The following is a 20,220-nucleotide window of genomic DNA, read 5'->3' as shown; positions in this document are numbered from 1 at the left end:
AAGCTCGGAAGACACAGGAAGGATGTACAGAGGAAGCATGGTCCTGCTGATGGACTTCTGACCTCCAGAACTATGAGGGTAAAATATCCAGTCCCCCCGCCTGTGGTATGCTGTTACAGCAATCCTGGGTAATTAATGCACTATTGCCTAGTATTTCTGCTGTTCGGAACAGTGGAGCTTAAGGCTTTACCTCAAACTTACCCTCTAAACTTGACTTTCCACTTGCTAGAGAAGGGGGGGGGAGCTATTTCTTTTTTTAGGGTCTCTTTTAGTAAGGAGTGAGAGTAAAATGCAGCCATGTGGTGAGGACCAATCAGAGTTGGAATGAAAGCTTGTGCTGCTGTTTGTCATGGAGCCCTCCTGCATCGTTTTCAGTATGATTTCCTACTTACGCTGCCTCTCATGAGGATTCTGTCACCTTTGCTTGAATATCTCTTCCTTGTTGTTTCTTCTGGAAGCTATTTTAAATGGTGTGTTTGTATTTTTAGTTATCATGAGCCTACCAAGTGTGCTTGGGAATTGTTCAAGAATTGAGCAACAAGCTGAGAAGCTGCCCTGAGCTGACTTCCTATGAGTGTAAGGGGGTGCACTCTGACTTGGGGGTAGGGATAAGAGGGGAGGTGACTGAGGACAGGATAGATGTGAGAGGGAAAGGTGGAAGGACTTTTTTTCCATGACAAACACACACACACATACACAAACAGCGAGGTAGCAATGTGATTTGTGAGCAATGGGTGCCATTAAGCATACTCATTTCACTAGGATTTCACCAATAAGTACACCTAATCCAACATTTTAGTCTAGTGAATAAGGCATGTATTTTAAGGTTGGCCATTGAACAATACAGGTTTTGAACTGCTAAGTTTCACTTAGAGAGGGATTTTCTTGTAAACAATCTATATACATAAACTTTGGGTATCAATGAATATACTATAATACTCTGTTCCTTGTGATTTTATTAATAGCATATTTCCTCTAGCTTGCTTTATTATTAAGTGTATGTCATACCATGCATATAAAAAACAAAGTACATGCTAATCAAATACTTAGATTATCAGTAGGGTTTCCAGTCAGCAACCAGCTACAAGTAGCTAAAATTTGGGGGGAATGAAAACTTGTACTTGGATTTTTGAATGGGGGAGGAGATGGCACCCCAACTCTCACACTGTTCAGGGTCAACTACCTCCCATGTGCTTGCATCATCTAGCTAGATCAATATGTAGTCATCTAGGTCAAACCATAAATATAAGATTTTTTGTTAAAAAATACATTTCTAAAAGGCCCTTTCATGGGAGACAATTATTTATAAAATGTGAAAAATGAGAAACATGCTAAATTTCCATACTTTTTTCTGAACATGTACTAAGTAATACTAAAAAGAAATGGAAATCGGTGAGTTTTAAAAAGCTTTTTCCTTTTTTATGCAAAAAATAAATTCTAGAATCAGCTCTTGCAAAAAATAAACAAACAGGCAATGCATTAAATAAATATGGCTAAACAAACAAGATGGTATCTACTTTCATTTATTTTACCTGCCTTTACTGGTCTCATCTCCAATACAGAGCTGTTTATATTTTATAATACTCTATTATAACTCCAAATCCTTAATAGCAGGAAATATTTCCTTCTGCAATAGTTCTATCAAAGTAACAATAAAGATTACATGTATAAAAAAATTCTCAGCATTTGATCTTACCTGGACCAAGTTGTAAATGCACTCAATAGAATTCTTCTTCACATCAGGGTCAGGGCTGCTCAGCAGTCTGACGAGGGGCTCTAATCCGCCGCACTCAAATATTTGCACTTTGCTGGTGTACTCCGCAGACATGTTTGCCAGGCAAAGACTAGCAAATTCGTGGATAATTACTTCTTCTGCATGTCAAAAACAGAGAGCATGAGTGTGCTAAGTCCTCATGCAACCACTACTCTAGAGCCCGCTTACACAACCAAAGTGCCACAAATTCTACCTTGGTTGGAGCGCATCTTGGCTTGAGAGATATTAATGACAACTCTTAATTGGTATTTGATAAACTGCTTTAAATAGGCAGTTTAATCAAATGTAAAAAGTCAACCAGTTCCAATTCTTAAATAGAGGTTAAGATGCAAAGTTACCTTCTGGGGCGAGCTGAGCAATGACAGAATTCAGGATATCCAACTCCCTTAACAATTTTTTCACATCATCTACAAAAAATGAAATAGAACATCAGTTTTCGTTAATAATAATGACTGGGTGATGAATGGCATTTATGAGAGAGGGATATTACCTAATTTTATAGGTCAGGGTAAGAACCACACAGGAAGTAAGTAGCTGGGTCAAATGAAGCCCGGGTCTATTTGGCTCCACCTGGCCCCCAGCCCATGCGCCCTGATCCCTGAACAGACACCCCGAGACAGAGAAAACACCAGGGCAGACCCAGACAGGCCTCCAGCGCCGAGCAGGGCAGCTGACCGACTGCCCACACGTGTTCACTGTGTAACAGTGACTCTTTTGTTGTCAGGGTGCAGTTTTAAATTTTGATTTTAATAAATATTGTACAGAATGCAAATAAGAATTATCTTCAGTCCTTTTTTTTTATTATAGCTGGTTTACATTTTATATGATTACCAGGACTACCAAAATGCTCAAAGATGAGTATGTTGATTTTTTTAAAGTTCACTTTTATATAATCTATATTGGCTTAGTTAAAGTTAGACAAGCACAATCCTACTTCTTTCCTGTTATTCCTTGCCCCCTTCTCCTGAGAAATAAGACATAGCTGTTCCTTCTGTTTCGCAGGCTTTTTTTCCCCTTGGTCAATTATCTTCATAGAGAAATCAAAATTAGCATTACCAGAATTTTGGAAGAGTTCACAGTCTCAACTGAAGCAGATGGTCTCTGGGTAAATTGTTCCTCATTAACTGCTGGGTAGACAGCACTTGGCTTTTATTGAACAACTTTTCCTGTGGGATCCAGGGATAGGTCTGTTCTTCAACCTGTCAAAACCCCTCTGCTGTGTACTTAAGTATCTTAAAGGGAGCTAGCAAGATTACAGCTAGCTAAATGTGGATTATACATTCAGTCCATGTCTATGCTCCTGAACAGATTTTATTAGAGTATTCAGATCTCCAAGTACATTCTCCATTTGGTGTCCAAAATCACCTTCCATAGACTTCAGGTTTCTGGGGGAGCACTGATCATGAGGCCAATTTATGCTCTGTACCTTTTTTGTCTACAGATCACCCCCCGCCACCGCCCCCAGAAAGAGGCCCCCTGCTGCACCTGAGTGTGATACCTGAACAGGTTAAATGTTTTTTTCCAAAGGATTCTATGCACCTAAAAATCACCTTCTGGATATGAATTCAGTTAGAGGTGAGTGATGTTCAACAAGAGATCTAGTAGCTTTAAAGGATTCACTAGCAATTCTTGTAAATTGATGCCACATTTGATCCATTTGCTATTCTGCATTCTTGATACCAGATCATTCAACAAATCCTTTCTTTAGGTAAATCAGCAAAAACAGTGAGTCAACTGCTATTTCCTTTCCTTTCAAGATCGCTATCCCTGTGTTTTGCAACAGAGAAACTCTCAGAAATGGCCTTCGGTAGGAGCTCTGGCTTGTGGTTGAGCCCCTGAACACGCTATAGCTGAACAGTGTAGCCCCTATACCTTTTGGTTGTTTTAATTGGATTTTTATTTTTTATTTATTTATTTTGCATAGAATGTGGTGTAGACCAGAGGTTTGGGGCATGAAAGGATTCACCAGAGACAGTGTGGGGAGCAGAAAAGGTGGATTTACTCTCAGGGGAGCAGTGGCCAAGGCAGGAGAGGTCTGCTGTGCCATATGTGAGTTAGTTCCCCAGCAGGCTGGGGATTGAACTCAAGCCATGGAGGTAATAATTCTGAGACTTAACCCCTAGGCCACCAGGGAGGCCCCTTAATTGGATTTGTGTTTACAATTTTTTTTCATTTCATAATATTAACCAATTAATTTATTCTCAGCTTATGTATATTTTACCTTAATGTTTTCCTAAAAAGACAAGGTCTTCAGATTGCCTTGTGATGTAAAGTCTGGGTTTAGAAGGCTACTTCTCTGTGTAAGACTCCTGATGAACTGTCTCTTTAGCTTATGTCATCATATGAGTCTCTAGTTAAATGACCTTACTGAGTAAAATATAAACTGGCAGATAAAAGAAGACAGCAGTTCCAATGTGGCAAAAATATTTAGCAAAGTAACTTAAGTGACGTCTCATGTGTGACTTGACACAGACAGATAATGGAATCACCACTGTAATTAATCAGGGACTGTCTATTTACATGGCTGGTCCTGCTGAAATTCTCTTAGACATAACAGCCTATACTAACTAATACTGTTACTCTATCATATTAATAACAAAAATTCTTTAAACAAGTAGTACATCTGATTGAAGAGTATGTATAAGGCTAAATTTATTATTTGCAAATGTAGTTTCCATTTTCAACAAAAGAAATGTATCAAAACTCTTTGGGCTTCCTTTACTACAAAATACATATGAGTAAGTAACTTGCATTTAAGTGTATACATTACTTTATCCTAACCTGAGGAAAAAACCTTTTTTAAGAAAAATCTTTTAATTTCAAGAGGCAGTGGTTGATGTACCAACTTGTAAACTGAAACATACTACCTCATCATTGTTGAGAGTTTTCACATGGCTGTATTTGTACATATTTTTATATTTAAAATTTTTCTCTTGACATATGAAGTCATATATTTGTTTATTATAATTCCTTGTAACATTTCTTTATCATTAAAAATCCTTAAATACAATGAATATAAATTACTTAGATATAAAAGAAGGGTAATGTATTATATATTGTATTATTATTTTTTAAAGTTGATACTTACTGTTAGAAGTCAGGATCCCAAATATCATATTAGCATTTCTTTTGACAATTTTGTCTTCATGGGTAAGCAGTTTAGTTAAAGGTTCCACAGCTCCAAGTTCAAGGAGAGTTGCTTTATTTTCCTCACCTGACATTACAGATGAATGAAAATCATACATGGGCACCAATCCCATCAAATTTCTTTGTGTCATTCCAATTTGTTACCTGCCTTTCACAGAGGAGTCTCTCCTCACCACACTATCTAGTACTAACTCCATATTCCAGTTGATCTTATCCCTCTTTACCCTACTATATTTTCTTCATCACTTTCTGACCTCCAAACTGTTTGCCTGTGCTGCTGAAGCTTCACTTTGCCTGAGGACAGATACCCAGTTTGTTCTGTGCTCTCTAGCCCCAGTGTCTAGCACAGTGCCTGCCACTTGGGTAGTTGTAGCATCAATTGCATAACTGAATAACTAATTTTAATAATTAATGAATGCACATAGGCTCCACTTTAATTTCAAGAGCATGTGATGAAGTTTGAGGATTCACTTTTCACCAGTGTGATTAGACACTGAGGTCATGCAAGATGTGCCTGTAGGCAGCCTGCAGGTGCATGCACAGAAGTGAAACACCAGGTAACTATGGATTCCTTTGCTGTGGCAAGAGGTCCTAGAAACAGAAGTTAGTTGGAGTCCAGTCTAACTGTAGAAGTAGTGGCTGTACCCTAATAATTCAGGTATCATTATAGTCTGGAATAATATGTAAATCCTGATTAATTTTAGTTTTACAATTTCAGAAAATACTTGTATAAAACATTTACAAAAAGTTCTGTATTTCACAGGAAATGCTTGTTTTTTTTTTAACTTCATGTGATAGAAAGAGATGATCAGATACATATGACAGGCAGCTAACATATGACTTTGCTATAAGATTGTGTGGTAATTATACTCCCTTTGTTGCATAATTTGATCTCTCTGAAATTTGACCCAGAACGCTATACAACTAACACATGGTCTTCCTTTTAGAAGCACTTTGTTTTGTTTTTTTAAAGATTTATTTATTTGTGCATACAGAACTGGGGTACAGGCCAGAGGCTCAGGAGCGGCAAGAGTCTTCACCAGGGACAGAGTGGGGAGCAGAACAGGCAGATTGATGAAGTACACTGCTGAGGGGAGCAGCAGGCGGATCAGGAGAGGTCTGCCACGCCATGTGGTCACTTCCTGGGCAGGTGGGAATCAAACTCATGCGGAAACGGCTTTAGATTCTCAATGCTGTGCATTAACCCGCTGCGCCACCAGGGAGGGCCCCATTTATAATTTTCAACGTTTATTTATTACAGCAGATTTAGCTTTACAGAAAAATTATAAAGATAGTACATAGAGTTCCTGCATACCCAATGCCCAGTTTCCCCACCATTAACATTGTATATTAGTAGGCACATTTGTTATAGTTGCTGTACCAACACCGATACATTATTTTGAAAGTCCAAAGTTTATTCAGATGTTTAATTTTTGTCTAATGTCTTTCAATGTTCCAGAATCTTATGCAGGTTCATCTGTGACTGAGCCATCATTCTTAGCATCTCAGCTAGAGTTTCTCTGACTTTCCTTATTTTTGATAAAGATAACAATGACTGTTTTGAGGATTACTGGTTAGGTATTTGTACAAGGTACTTGTATAAATTGGAACTTGCTGATTTTTTTTTGTAGCATAATTAGAGTAGGATTATATAGGTTTTGGAGAAAATAACAAAATATAGTTTGCATTTTACCATGTCAGGGGCAGCAGATATTATTACCATGACTGTCACTATCGATACTGACAGCAATCTCCGGGATGGGGCAATATATACAGGTTTTTCCACCATGAGCAAACTCTTTTTTCCCTGTTTCTATGTTATGGTCTTAGAAATAAGTCACTGTGCTCTGCCAACTTAAAGAACAGGAAGTTATATTCTGCCTCCTTGAAGGAGTACTGGCAAATCACTTGGAATTCTTTTGCATGAGAAACTTGTCTTTTCTCCCCATCTATTTATTTACACAAACATTTTTCATATTAGGTTATAATCTGATGCTTTATTATTTTGTTGCTCATATTGTTTTGAATATTGAGTCCTTCACCTCCTATGATCCAATTTTGTAAACTACAAGAAAACCTTCAAAATGACTATTATTCTACCCAGTGATTGATTTATTCCTTAAGGTGAAGTTAAGCACTTAGGGAGATAAAGTCCTGACAGACAGTGCATTACATGATAGCCTGCTTGTCAGAAAGAAATCTGATAGGAATTAAGATAAATATTAGGGAGAAAAACACCCATTTTGTGGTAAATATTTTAAGAAATTAATGAAATACACAAACTGAAAAATCCAAACCTTTTAAAGCAAATCTATAAATTGCTTCACAAGCTTTGGCCAAAATTTCTTCCTCTGGAGAAGTAAGCATTAACACCACAGTTGCTACATTTTTGCTTTCAATTATTAATGGATCAAACTGAAATGAAGAAAAAAATATATCAGGTTCATATTTGAGCTTTAAAATATCATAAAATGATTATGTTAAAGAAAACATAATATTAGCAAAATAATGTAGTCACTGCCCACTAAGTACATTGTAAGGTTTTTATTTTAAAACCTGACCTGGTTTTTATTTTAAAATGAGTAATCAGTATCACTGATATAGACAGTTGTTAACACTGGTGAATGTGGCATTCCTAGAGTTTGGCATGAAAAGTTAAGAATTTTGGAACCTGATACACCTAGTCTCAATTTAATCACATGGAATCAGACAAGTCCCTTACCCTTAAGCTGCTAGAATTTCAGTTGCCCTTTCTGTACAATAAGCTGAATATAACTATCTCAGAGCATTATAGGAAGCATTAAAGAACACACACATATATAAAACACTTAGCACAATGTCTGTAAAATAATGGTTGTTAAATAACTTACTTGACTGTAATTCTTAGTAATTATTTAAGAATCCCTGAGTACATGAATCAGATTTCCTAGCCTCAATAATCAGTGCCTACTTTCTAGTTACTATGTTCTTTCTGGAATAGCAGGAATGAAATATGTAAATAAACTGAAAAATAATAGCATGTGCCAAAATAAAAAATTAGCATACATCAAAATATAAAATTGCATAAATACTGGACTGGGGAAATAACAATATAGTATAAAGAAAATGTATAGGACTCTAAGAAGCCCGATATCCTGTTCTGAGAACTTGGGAATTCATGTGTGGTTGAAATTCGTAATAACAACTAGGGGAATACGGGTTATGTCAGTTACACATGAGGTTCAATGTCCTTAATCTGAAAAATTAGGATGCTGCATTTTTTGCTTTGATATCTTTCAGTATAAAGTCCCAAGATCCTATGAAATACAAAAATATATGTCAAAGACAACATGTGTTGTATGAGGAACAAGTACATGGAGAAATGTTCCTGGTGGAATGTTACATTTTTTAAAAATGAATAAAATGTGGTATGTTGACATAAGAAGGAAGGACATTCAAATGGGGAGGGGGGATAAAACTAAGAAGGTTTGATATGGAAATGAATGTTGTATTTCTGAGGGATGAGATAGGCACTTGATTACACAGAATATAGACAATAGAAAGGAAAAATAATATGGAAATAAAGCAAGGTAAGGTATCAGAAAATTACTCCTATCCTTTCTTCCCAATTATCTATTGTAAAACAATAAAATTCAGAGTGAAAGGGTATGGCTCTAGAAGTTTATGTCTAGCCATGTTACTACTTACATTTGAAAATGACATGCAGGTTGAGTTCACCAACTCAACAAATACATCAACCATGTATGTAAACAAATTACTTGGCAAATATTGGTGAGGATAAGCAATGTTAGTAGTTTGATATAGTCAAATACATAGTTAAATTTAATCTCACAAGTTCACTCATTCCTGAAGTAGGAAGAGCACAAAGTTTCTATGATCCCAAACTTGAGGTCCTGATTAGGAGTCATGACAGCCTCACATCAGGCTTTATATACATTTAGTACTGTAGCACAACTTTCAGGATTTTTGAAAACTTATTTGGATAATTAACGTTAATGAGGGTCTGGCAAGTGTAAACAAAGTATTTAAGAGAACAATCAAAACTATTTATTCATTGGCTAGGCTTATAAACATGCTATCCACATAGTGGAAAAAGCTAATGATTACTCCCTAATTTTGCTAATTCTGTAACGACAATGCTATAAAAGTGTGTTTATATAGTGTTAGATTTCTCTGAGTAATGTTACCACTACTCAGACTTTGGACTCCTGCCACCATGCACTGATGTATATTCTAGTTCATGCCAAACTGAACAATTTACTTTTACAACTAATTGTTAATGTGTGATTAGATTCAAGTAAGAAGCTTACCACATCCTTACGAGGAGGTTCTGCTTCCTTCTTTATCTTTTTACCCATTCTGGAAAGAGGAAGTCAGTGGTTAATGTGTCATAAGCACATTACATTTTTACTGTTTCACAGCTATATGTGTCCTCAGGAGGAGATTAATTTCTTCCCTTAAAGTTTACCTAAAAATACACAATAAGAAAATATGTAGAATTTGTTGCTTATGTACAAAGATATTACTTATAACCCTATTTTAAACTCTGTGATATTAAAGAAACTAATTGATAAATTTGCTGAACATCAGTCCTAGCTTCCAGTTGGAAAAGAGGAAATGTTATAACATAACTTTTATTCAAATAGTAGAAATAGTTTATAGGTCATTTGATAAGGTTTGGGAGACTACAATCTGAATTTTTCTTTCTTTTTTTTTTTAACAAAGGGTGGAATTGTTTTCTTCTTTTTTTTTGCACTGATCTATCTCAAACCCCTAGAGCAGCATCTGATAGATGCCAGGTATTCAATATTTATAAAAGTCATTATAACTATATTTCATGAGAGTAGTGATTTTTTGAATTTGGTATCCAAGATTTACAAACTTCTAATAATATTTGTGTCTTCCCCACATAACAAATACTCTTCTTACAGCTCAATGAAAATATAATTGGAATCTAAAGAGATACAGTCTCTGGAAATTGGAAGTATTCTTTGCAAGACCTTCTTCCACATGCCCAAAGGTCAAAGAATGAATATACACGGCCAGTTTACCAGGGGAGTAATTCCTTCTGAGTGCAGAGAACCTTCTGAGATGTCGCTGACTATATCAGAATAATCCCAGGAATCATATAAGTTTCCTCTAATGAGAGTTTGGGAATTGTGTTTGACATTAATGCAATCTTAGATGGTATATTCTAATCTCAAGAGAAATCATGGGAAGTAGAAAATTGTTGAAGAAAATCTGCAAAGTCAGAGTTAGTTTGGATCATCTATCAAAGAACTCCTTGAACAACAACTCCTAGCATGAGAGATGCATACCACAACTTATCACATACTTTAAAATACACATTTTCATAGACACAGGAACTTTCAAAAGACAGCTATTTTAGGTTCCCATCTTCAGTTAAATTTCAGTTGTTGAGGGACCAGGCAAGCTCACTCTGTGTTTCATCACTTCACACTAAAGTGAATATTAAAATGTACCCACATCCCTCATTAAATATGATTTTAACCATAAAAATTAAATTTTTTTCAGTAGAAATTACCCAGCACCTGGGAAATCCTGCAAAAAGAGAAAATTATTTTCAAATGTAATAAAATTGTAATAAAACTTATTAATTAAAATTATATTAATAAAAACATTGAATGTAAAACTTTTCCATTGTATTTTCATATTTTTGAAACTTTTTTTTCCAGTCTCAAACATTGCAAACAGATGCTTGAAAAGCACAGGCTCTAGGCCTGTGCCTGTACTGTTTCATCCAGACACACAGAAAACTATTTGAGACAAATGAAAATTCATTATTTGATTAGTATCTAGGGACCAAAGAGATTTTATAGTACTTTATAGCCAATTCTAAGATATAACAGCCCTTGCTTTACAAAGGAATTCTTAACACATAATATTCAAGAACCTGTTAAACTACACCTGGGTAGAACTGCTTTAAACCATCTGATTATTACTGAGAAACGTACTTCAGGAGTGTGTTTTAAAGTAACTGCACAATGACAACTACAGAGGCTGGAAGAGCCTAGTCCTAGAGGATTATAGTGATAGAGCTGGTCACAAGCACTGCTGTACAAAACTAGTTTGTATTTTTATGACCACATAAAATATAGTAATAGGGGAGAAAGTTTACAGCTGACATAGGTGAGAGGCAATGAGTTTCAACGATGACTCTATAGGTTTAAAAAAAAACTTTGTCCTTAAAATCAACATGATACAACTAAATGACCTCCCATTATTTTCTGCATATTTGTTTTCTCTTAAAGCAGCGGGATATAAACTTAAGTTTTTGAAGCAACTAACCCAGCTTGCCTTGACTATTTTACGTTTGCCTGTTGATTTTTATGTGCTAAAATATAAATAAAATTGATCTTCTAATCTGTGTCCTGTATCCCTCTATATGGGGAATACGTTATTGAAAATTTGGAAAACAGAGAAGGGTGCATGGAATAAAATAAGAATCAACCAGAATTCAGTTCAGGGAAATCAGCAATACTTTGAAATAATTCTTTGTGTTTTACATCCCTCCTGGATTTCTATCCTCCACACTCAACTTATCTTCCCTGAAACCATGTTATAAATTATGGACTAATTAATGAAGTACCAGTCTCCATTCACCTCTGCTCCAAACACCTCTAATGGATCAGTGTATCATGTCGTTTAAAATCCTCTATTTAGTCAGCTTCTGTTGTTGAATATGTTTCCAATTTTCTGGAATCATAACACACTTTTTATCATGAATTTATTGGTAACTTGTATTTCTTTGTGAATTTTCAGCTGCAAAATTAAAATACTTTTTAATGTTTTCTAATAGTAAGCACTATTTTGAGAAGACTTAAAGGAGAGGGCTGGAACAAGTGAGAACCTACTTCATGAATTACTTGGTCAATGTAACAGAATCTTTGATATTCAGATCCCCGCAGTTAAATGAGAGGTAGCTCATAAAAATTCAGTTGTACAAGATAAAAAAAAAGCCCTTCTTTTTAAATGAAACTAGGTATATACCACAGTGTTTCTGTAACATGAAGCATTCCCAGACAGGTCCATAAAAATTCATTGCTCTTTACATCTGGAAGGGATTTGTATATAATTTTGTTAGAATATGCTTTAAAAACTGCATAATTACTGGTTCTGAAACTACACTGTTTACATTTTCCATTAAAATGGTCTATCGGTTATATCAGACAAACTTCTATGGGCCTAACCAACCAAATGGACCCCCAGGACGTTTATGAAAACCCCTATCTTAACACGAAACTGACAGCACCTCACAGGAGGTCCCAGAGTTGCCCTAGAGGTTCCCACCGGCAGACCACAGGATTTCAGGAGCCTCTACCCTTACCTGTCAGCGACGAAGCCAAGCAACCGCTCCACCAAACTCAGTGGCACCTGCAACTGCCTGAGAGAGGCTCCCAGTCCACTGTTGTCCCTGGTTGCCCAGCAACACAAGTCTGCGCCTGCGCACAACACGGGGGTGCGAGCTTTCATGGAGCACAATTTGAGCTGCTCGAGAAGTGCTGGCTTAGTGGGCACTATGGAGAAACAGCGTATCTATCGTATTTTCAGTTCTCTGAGCCCTTTGCTTTGTGGCCGGTTAGACACTGGGAAGCCTCCTACTCCTAGTTGCAGGCCAGCCCAGGTGAACACTGTGAATCAGCTAATACTGCAGCTTCAGCGGAGGCCAGGCTGTGGAGTGGCACACTGTGATGCCACTGCACTCTCCCAAAGACTGGCTTCAGCAGCAGTCTCTGTGCAAATGACTTCCAAATCGCTGCTTCCTGCCCAGACTTCTCTAAGCTGCTACCTGCACTGCCAACTTCACATGCACTATGGCATCCAGTCTGTTTCACAGAATTTATCATTTCCCATCAAAGCCACCCCTTTTCTCCTTTCTGCCAAGCCCCCAACTCCAATCATTTGTCCCCTATTTACTCCCTCTCTTAAATCCTTAGTGACACTCCAGTCCAGGTCTTCACTTGTGACCTCTAACTGGTGATTCTGGTTTCTCTCTTTGGTTCTTTCAGCATAACACAGACAGAACCTTCCAGAAATTATTGCTCTAGTTACTTCTCTCCCTTCTTCAAACTTCAGCAGCTTCCTAAATAAGTCAAAACTTATTCACCTGGTATTCCAAGCTCTCCTTCCATCCCTTGCCAGGTTAGGGCAAGTTATGAGAACAGTGAGGTCCAACCTTAGCTTTCCAGACTCCACCCCCTAAGGAGAGGGGGTAGGGAGACAATATCTGGCCACTTAGAAGTCTTAAGTATGCAACATCCCCTCCTCTGTTCTTTCTCCTCCCCTCCCTTCTTTTTCACTCCTTTTGTAAATAAAGCTTTTGTTATTGTTGTTTCTTCCTTTATATCTGCTTTTTGGTCTAGGGTGAAGACTTACCGACCAAATCAACCCTGCCCCCCTGGGTTTGTTGTATTCCCTAAGTAGTCAATTCCTACCATATGCTTTCATTTCTACTTATTAACCCTAGTTCAAATGCCATCTCATAAAATACTCTTTGGTTGACTTCAGCAAAAACATCTCTCCTGAATGACCCTTACATTGAAGTAGTTGGCGTAAGGTCACTCCTCTAATCAATGGCAGAGTCAGAACTTAAACTGAAGTCAGCTTGACTCTTAAAACAATATTCTGAATCAGTGTATCATACCAGTCCATCCTGAAAATACAATGTTATAACAAAATACAAACCATTTATGAAATAATTAAAATTCATGTTTTGTTTTCACATACTTAAGTCTATACTACACATGTCTATTGGGGGGAGGGTCCATTCATTTTAGCATATACAGTGGGATGGCTGTTGGCAAATGTTTATAGTAATGAAGACATAGAACATTGCTATTATCCAATTTTATTCATGTCCTTTTGAATTTAAACCTCTCTCTATCCCACTCAACTTGGAACTTCTGATATCATTTTGCCTCTTCTTGAATTTCTTATTAATGGACCCACACAATCTGTTGCCTTTTTGTCTAGCTTTTTTAGCACAGTGATTTTGAGATTTGCTTATGAAAATGCATGTGTCAGTAGCTTACCTCTCTGTTGCTGAGCAGTACTGCATTGCATGGATCTATGACTATAACTCCATCCATTGGCTGATGGACATTTGGGTTATTTCCAGTTTTGGACTGTTATAAATAAAAATAAACATTTATACATGGGTTTTTGTGTGACATATGTTTCTCCTTCCTTTGGAAAATACCCAAGAATAAAATTTCTGGGTCATATGCCATGTGTATCTTTGATGTTATGAGAACTTGCCAAATTGCTTTTCAAAGGGCCTATGCCTTATTTACATTCCCACCAGCAATGACTGAGAGATCCATTTGCTTGATATGTTCTACAACACTTGATATTGTCAGTCCTTTTAATTTTAGCCTTTCTAGTGGGTGTGTAGTGGTATCTCCTCATTTAAATTTTCATTTCTTTCATTACTAATGATGACAAACTCATTCTCTCTACTTGTTTGCCATTTCTGTATTTTCTTTTTGTTAAGTATATGTTCAAATATTTTCCTGCTTTTAACTGCTTTACTACTACAGTGAATTGTAAAAAGTTCTCCCTCTGTTGTGTTTACAAGTCAGTTAACATCTACATAATTTGGAAGTGTGTTCTTTCCAGTTTTACGATAGTATAAAATGAAATTTAAAAACCATTGCCTAGCATACAACATGGTTGTTAGCTGCTATTGGATTGGTCACTGTTTGAATTCAGTGAAGCTATGAATTTAGCACAGATGATGAGTTATAAATATGGTTACAAGAAATATCATTGTGTGACAGTTATAGGAAGCTTTGGTTCTCTGACTATGGCATTCACTAAGACCTTAAGTCTCTAATTCATAATTTTTCTGTCTGATTAACCAAGTATAATCAGAAGAAATTCCCCCATCCCATATCCCATACTCCTTTTATTCACCACACTGTGGAATAGCAGTAGCCATTCTGTGCATCAAACCTGTCTCTGTTACTTACTTCCATGTGTCTCCATTACTTACTTTGTGTCCAATAAGACATCCTTCAAAATAAGCAGATCTTCACTGTTTTCAAATTCGCCCAGGTCAAACCACCAGAACCAGACTTATATCTTTGATCTTTTAAGCTAAACAACCAAGTCTGGTTGTAATCATTCTATCACTTGAAATTCCATTGCAAGGAATTGGAGAATTGTAGCATTGTTGTGAGAGATCAAGCACTCATATAGGCTGAACTTTCAGAATTATTCACAATCACTAAAATATGACAAGTACCTACTACATGTCCATCAAGCAATGAACAGATAATGCAGTATGTTTCTATGGGTGTGAATTATTATTCAGCCAAGAAAAAGATGAAATCCTGCTTTTTCTGACAACAGGAATGGATTTTGAGAGCATTGCTAAGTGAAATAAGTCAGAGAGTGAATACCACATGATCTCACATATGTGGTCTAAAATAACTAAACCTACAGACTAGTAGTTGCTATGGATTGAGGGATCAAGGAAAAGGGAGAAGCATTGGTCAATGGGTATAACTTTCAGTTATAAGATGAGTCAAGTTCTAGTGATCTATGGTACAGCACCACTGTGACTTCAGTTCATACTACTGCATAGTACACTAAGTTTGCTATCGGAGCTTAACATTATCACCATAATAGAAACAACAACATCGTAATTAATTACATTAGGTGAGGAATATCTTAGCTAGCATTACTCTGGTAATCATTTCATACTACATATTGCATCAAATCATCACACTGTACACCTTAAATTTGCTCAATATAACATGTCAATTATATCTCAGTAAAGCTCAGGAGAAAAATACACTGCAGAAATGACCAATCAAGAAAGCTAAGAAATCAGAAAGTTTAAGTAACTTTCAAGCAGAATAATGAGGATTATAAGAAATTAGTATTTATATTCTCCATTAATTAGTTTCCTCTTGGACCTAATATTTTTGTCTTAGAAAAGTTATCATGTGAAGCAATAGTGTCTAGTAAGTCAGACTCACTTTAAGCCACAAACTTGCATTTTATAAAGAAAAACATGAACTCTTAAAGCACTTACAAACTAAAAAAAAACTCATTTTATGTAATCATAAAACTGAAATCAAGTCACACAAACCATTAGCGCATAACCCATCCAACTGCATAAAAATTATCTATTTTTGAGTGCATCAATATGATAAAATAGAAATGATGTTACTTTAAAATAAAGTATTAGTTGTAGATACATTTATGACTTGTGAGATGACAGAGATCACACTAATCTAGAAGACAGTTAAATTAAAAACATTTTGATGAATCAACAGGTATGACAATGTGTTCCAAGTTAATAGACCTGATTAGACAACTTACAAAAAAATGATTTGGAAAAAACATTTGATCTGCAAAGAGGCACAAAAGCCAAGTCTTTGAGATAAGAGATAAGATATTTAAAGTGCTAAACAAATAAGATATATTTGGAACAATGCTTAAAGGTGTGTATTGATGTGTTCATTATAGGTTAAAGTGTTCACATAAAGAATCTGTTCCCGAAACCCAATCTGAGAAAGAGCTGGATTTGTTTTGTTGAGGTAATGTTGGCTTACACTTTTGTTTGTGTTTTGGAAGGACAGACCAACCCCCCAACCTTTTCAGCTGTGTTACCAAGGCCCTAACCCCACCACAGGGCCCATGGTCCAGGGTCATCATCCGTTGTGCCCCCTGCCTAAGGTGTGCTTGTCTTTATCCTTCACTCCCTGGAAGAACTGTTTTAATAACAAAGAAGGGCTGGTGCAAAGATTTTTTCACCACATATTCTACCTTAAATGATATTCTTAAATCAGTGACTCCAAGCCATTAAAATTATACTGTGTATAGTTCTATGCAAAGAATTAAGACCGGAAACACATAGTGCTTGTTTATGCTAAAGAGAATAGTCAAGAAAAAATTCTCAAAAGTTTCTGAGCTAAAAGAAGAACTGAGGCTTGTGTGGGTATAAATGATTCTTTCCTATTTGAAAGTTGGTTTGTTAGATTAAAAAAGTGTCGGCCCTCGTTGGTGGCACAGCGGGTTAAAGCACAGCACTGAGAAGCTAGGGCCACTTCCGCATGGGTTCGATTCCTGCCTGCCCCGGAGGTGCCCACATGGCGTGGCAGACCTCTCCTGACCCGCCAGCTGCTCCCCTCAGCAGTGTACTTCGTGGATCTGTCTGTTCTGCTCCCCACTCTGTCTCTGGTGAAGCCTCTCACCGCCCCTGAGCCTCTGGCCTGTACCCCAGTTCTGTATGCACAAATAAATAAATCTTTAAGAAAAAATAAAAAAGTGTCTAATATTTTGAGCATCTTAATCAACAGGATCCAATACTGGAAGGAGCACATGAAATATTACTTGTGTTGACAACACTAATGGACGTAAAGAAAACTGATGCTACTGTTAAATTTTGACTACTAAGACATTATTTAAAACCAGTAAAGCAATATTTTTATGTTGTAAGAAAAAATTTTATAAAGTTCTGAAATAGTGTGAAAACATTTTAAAGGATTAGAAATCCATTCACTATCACAAAACATTTCAATGTTGCATTTGTCAAGGGAAAAGGAATATTTATATATAAAATTTGGTAAGTTTCTGAGGGAATATTTTCATCAAGTTTAATAAATGACAAGAAAGCAGTTTTCATTTCGAGAAGAAAAAACTATAATTGCTATTTACAATCTCTATGTAATTTCTGACCCAGTTGACCATGAGTGGATCTGATCAGGAATTGTATATAGCAGCTTTGAGGTGTAAATGTGTGTTGCGTATATGTGCATAAAATATTTGCAGAAGCAAATCCAATGTTTTCACTTAAAATATAAGTGTATTACATTTGTATTTTTATTAAAAGGTTTGTATTTAACACAGCTCTATAGTTTTTCTTTTCCTTTAGTAAAAATATGTGATATGAAGCAAATGTGATCGTTTTTTAAAACCAAGTCCCAATATAAACTCCCCTCAAATCACCTCCAGTTTATCTCTCTGAGATTTACAAATATTATCATTTTCTGTTTATGCCATGGTTTAGAAGTCAGATCTAAAAGCCTGCTGACCATTAAAAGTTCTGCATTAGATCTACAGGACTTTATTCCTCGTAGTCCCGATGCAGTAGCTGATGTTACCCAGTGATGAAAATTGGTAAGCCGAAGTTGGTCGTGACCAGCGTTTAGAAAATTGCTATCGGATGCACAAATAATGCCAGGACAGACAATGAGCTCACCTCCCTTCATACTTGCTGTTAGCCTAATGCTTCCCAGAGGAATATGTGCATTACTGAGTCCAATAGTTGGAGGAAAATCAAGAACTTGGGGGACATTCAATTCCTAAATTCAACAAGGATTATTAGAAAATGAGACCTACTGACAAATAAGATTGTGTTTATCCATCTTAAAAAGAAAGCAAGAGGTGGTTAGAGAGACATTATGAACTTTCTGTAGAAAGGCATTTTGAGGATTACATTATATAGTTAAGGATCACAAGGCATTTTCAGAAATATTGAGTGTAAGAAAAAGTAACAGTGCTGATAATTAGTAATAACTACCATAGTAAGTCCATTTTGGACTGTGGATAAAGTTTATTCTTTAGATTATTTTAGTGCACATTTGGAAAGTTCTAAAGATTCCTTAAAGATCACAACACTCTTTGATAAGCTAAGATATTTAACGTTTGTTCTTTCAATCCCAAGATGGTCAGCAGAGCGTCAGGGTAAACGGAAAAAGAGTGTGTGGGGTAAATGGAAGTTATGAGGTTTTTTCCACCCTCCTGCCATTAGCACCAGTGATCGACACCTTTGGGCTTACATGTGTGCCTGGAGGCACCTGAGTGTGGCATTGGTGTGTGTGAGTGGGTACACTTGAACCTGGAGGCTGAGCATATAAGGGCAGCAGGAGAGACCAGAGTGGGGCAGCGGAAAACTGAGTGACGGGTATAGTAGAGACCAGCGGGGAGACAACACCAGAGAGCCCAGAAAGAGTAAAGATTCGCCTGGGACTAGCAGACCTCTCAGCCTCCTGTCCCCCAAGCTTCCCAGCCTCCCTGCCTACCCAGCACCTGGTTGTCTCATTACAAATGATCTAGAAATATCATTAAAAGCCTGAAAAAGCCACTGAGGACTCCAGGACTCTCCTTTATCCATCTTCCCAGATCCATAGAGACCCTGCTCTGTGCCAGGCTGGTGCTAAGAGTCTTTAACATACATGGACAATTTAATTAACATCAGCAGTCTTGATTCATACCTGAAACCAGGCATTCCTATGATTTTACTCAATGGTTTCATTAAGCTAGATTCACAGGTGATTTAAGGTAAATCAAATAAGAACCTGTGTCCTCTAAATGTTCTCAGAGCCCTTCCAATCAGTTTACCTTAAGACAAATGGCATATGCTGGTTCTGAATGGAAGTGTGGAAATGATGCAGTTACAAATGACTACCCTCTCAGATAAGCATGAACAAGTTTGTCTTTCTCCTACCTCTTGCAGTGTTCCCCCTTCTTTAACAGGTTTGTGGTCTTGCTTTCCAAGGAAAAGGGAGTCAAACAGTAGTAGTTAATAAAGTAAGCTGGTGCCCACCCCAAAATCTCAGAAATCTTCTGTATCAAAAGGATTCTCTGATGCTTTCCTCTTCCGTTTGTAGACCCTTGACCATCTCCCCCCACCTTTTTTTCTTTGTATAAATAATCCTGTGCTCTGCCAAAGAGCAGGATGGTGGTCTTTCAGACATGAGTCTGGCGCCCTCATTTGTCCATAGATAAAACCACTTTCCTTTTCCTCAAACTCGGTTTCCTTTTATTTACTGAGGGAACCTGAGGCTGGCATTTGGTATCAGGAGGTTTGATATCCCTGTCAAGTGTATTGAACCTCCTGTTTTATCTCTTACCCTAGACTGAAGGAAGCTCAGCTCTGCAGACTCAGTCACTGCCAGGTATTGATAATATGAAACAAACACAGGTATTAGTTTTATGTACAGTCAGCCTCTTGGGGCAGAAGCACAGGGAGCAGCATGGGGTGAGGGTGATTACTCAAAGTCCATGGGGATCAATGAGACGCCTAGAGGGACTACACAGGGCTGTAATGTGCAGCCCCCATCCAGAGGCAGTTTTGGATTAATTGGAATTCACAAAGGTGGGGCAAGTAAGTAGGGGTATAGGTATGGGGGATGGTATTAGGGAGGTAAACTTGGGCAGAGTGACCAGGCGTTATTGTCAAGGGCTCTGTTACTCCTGCTACTCTAAGCATATTGTCTCTATTCTAGTATCTGCTTAATGTTTTCAGCAGATACAGGCTGTCC

The 20,220-nt window shown here is 37.1% G+C and overlaps 1 protein-coding gene across 2 annotated transcripts in view; it reads right to left on the bottom strand.

Moving 5' to 3' along the window:
* LOC101635342 (armadillo repeat-containing protein 3) overlaps positions 1–9,315 on the bottom strand; it is a 33,432-nt gene extending 24,117 nt beyond the window's left edge. For both annotated transcript variants that reach the window (XM_004691114.2, XM_012731247.1), the window contains exons 1-5: positions 9,232–9,315; positions 7,219–7,336; positions 4,863–4,988; positions 2,113–2,181; positions 1,697–1,872 (exon numbers count right to left, since the gene is read on the bottom strand). In XM_004691114.2, the coding sequence (XP_004691171.1) occupies positions 1,697–1,872; positions 2,113–2,181; positions 4,863–4,988; positions 7,219–7,336; positions 9,232–9,279 (537 nt within the window). In that variant the 5' untranslated portion in view covers positions 9,280–9,315. The remainder of the gene's footprint in view (positions 1–1,696; positions 1,873–2,112; positions 2,182–4,862; positions 4,989–7,218; positions 7,337–9,231) is intronic.
* Positions 9,316–20,220: the final 10,905 nt, after the last annotated feature.

The sequence above is a fragment of the Condylura cristata genome, unplaced genomic scaffold (assembly GCF_000260355.1).
Source record: "Condylura cristata isolate star-nosed mole 26May11 unplaced genomic scaffold, ConCri1.0 scaffold00030, whole genome shotgun sequence".
NCBI lineage: Eukaryota > Metazoa > Chordata > Mammalia > Eulipotyphla > Talpidae > Condylura > Condylura cristata.
This window is presented reverse-complemented; position numbering and strand designations above follow the sequence as displayed.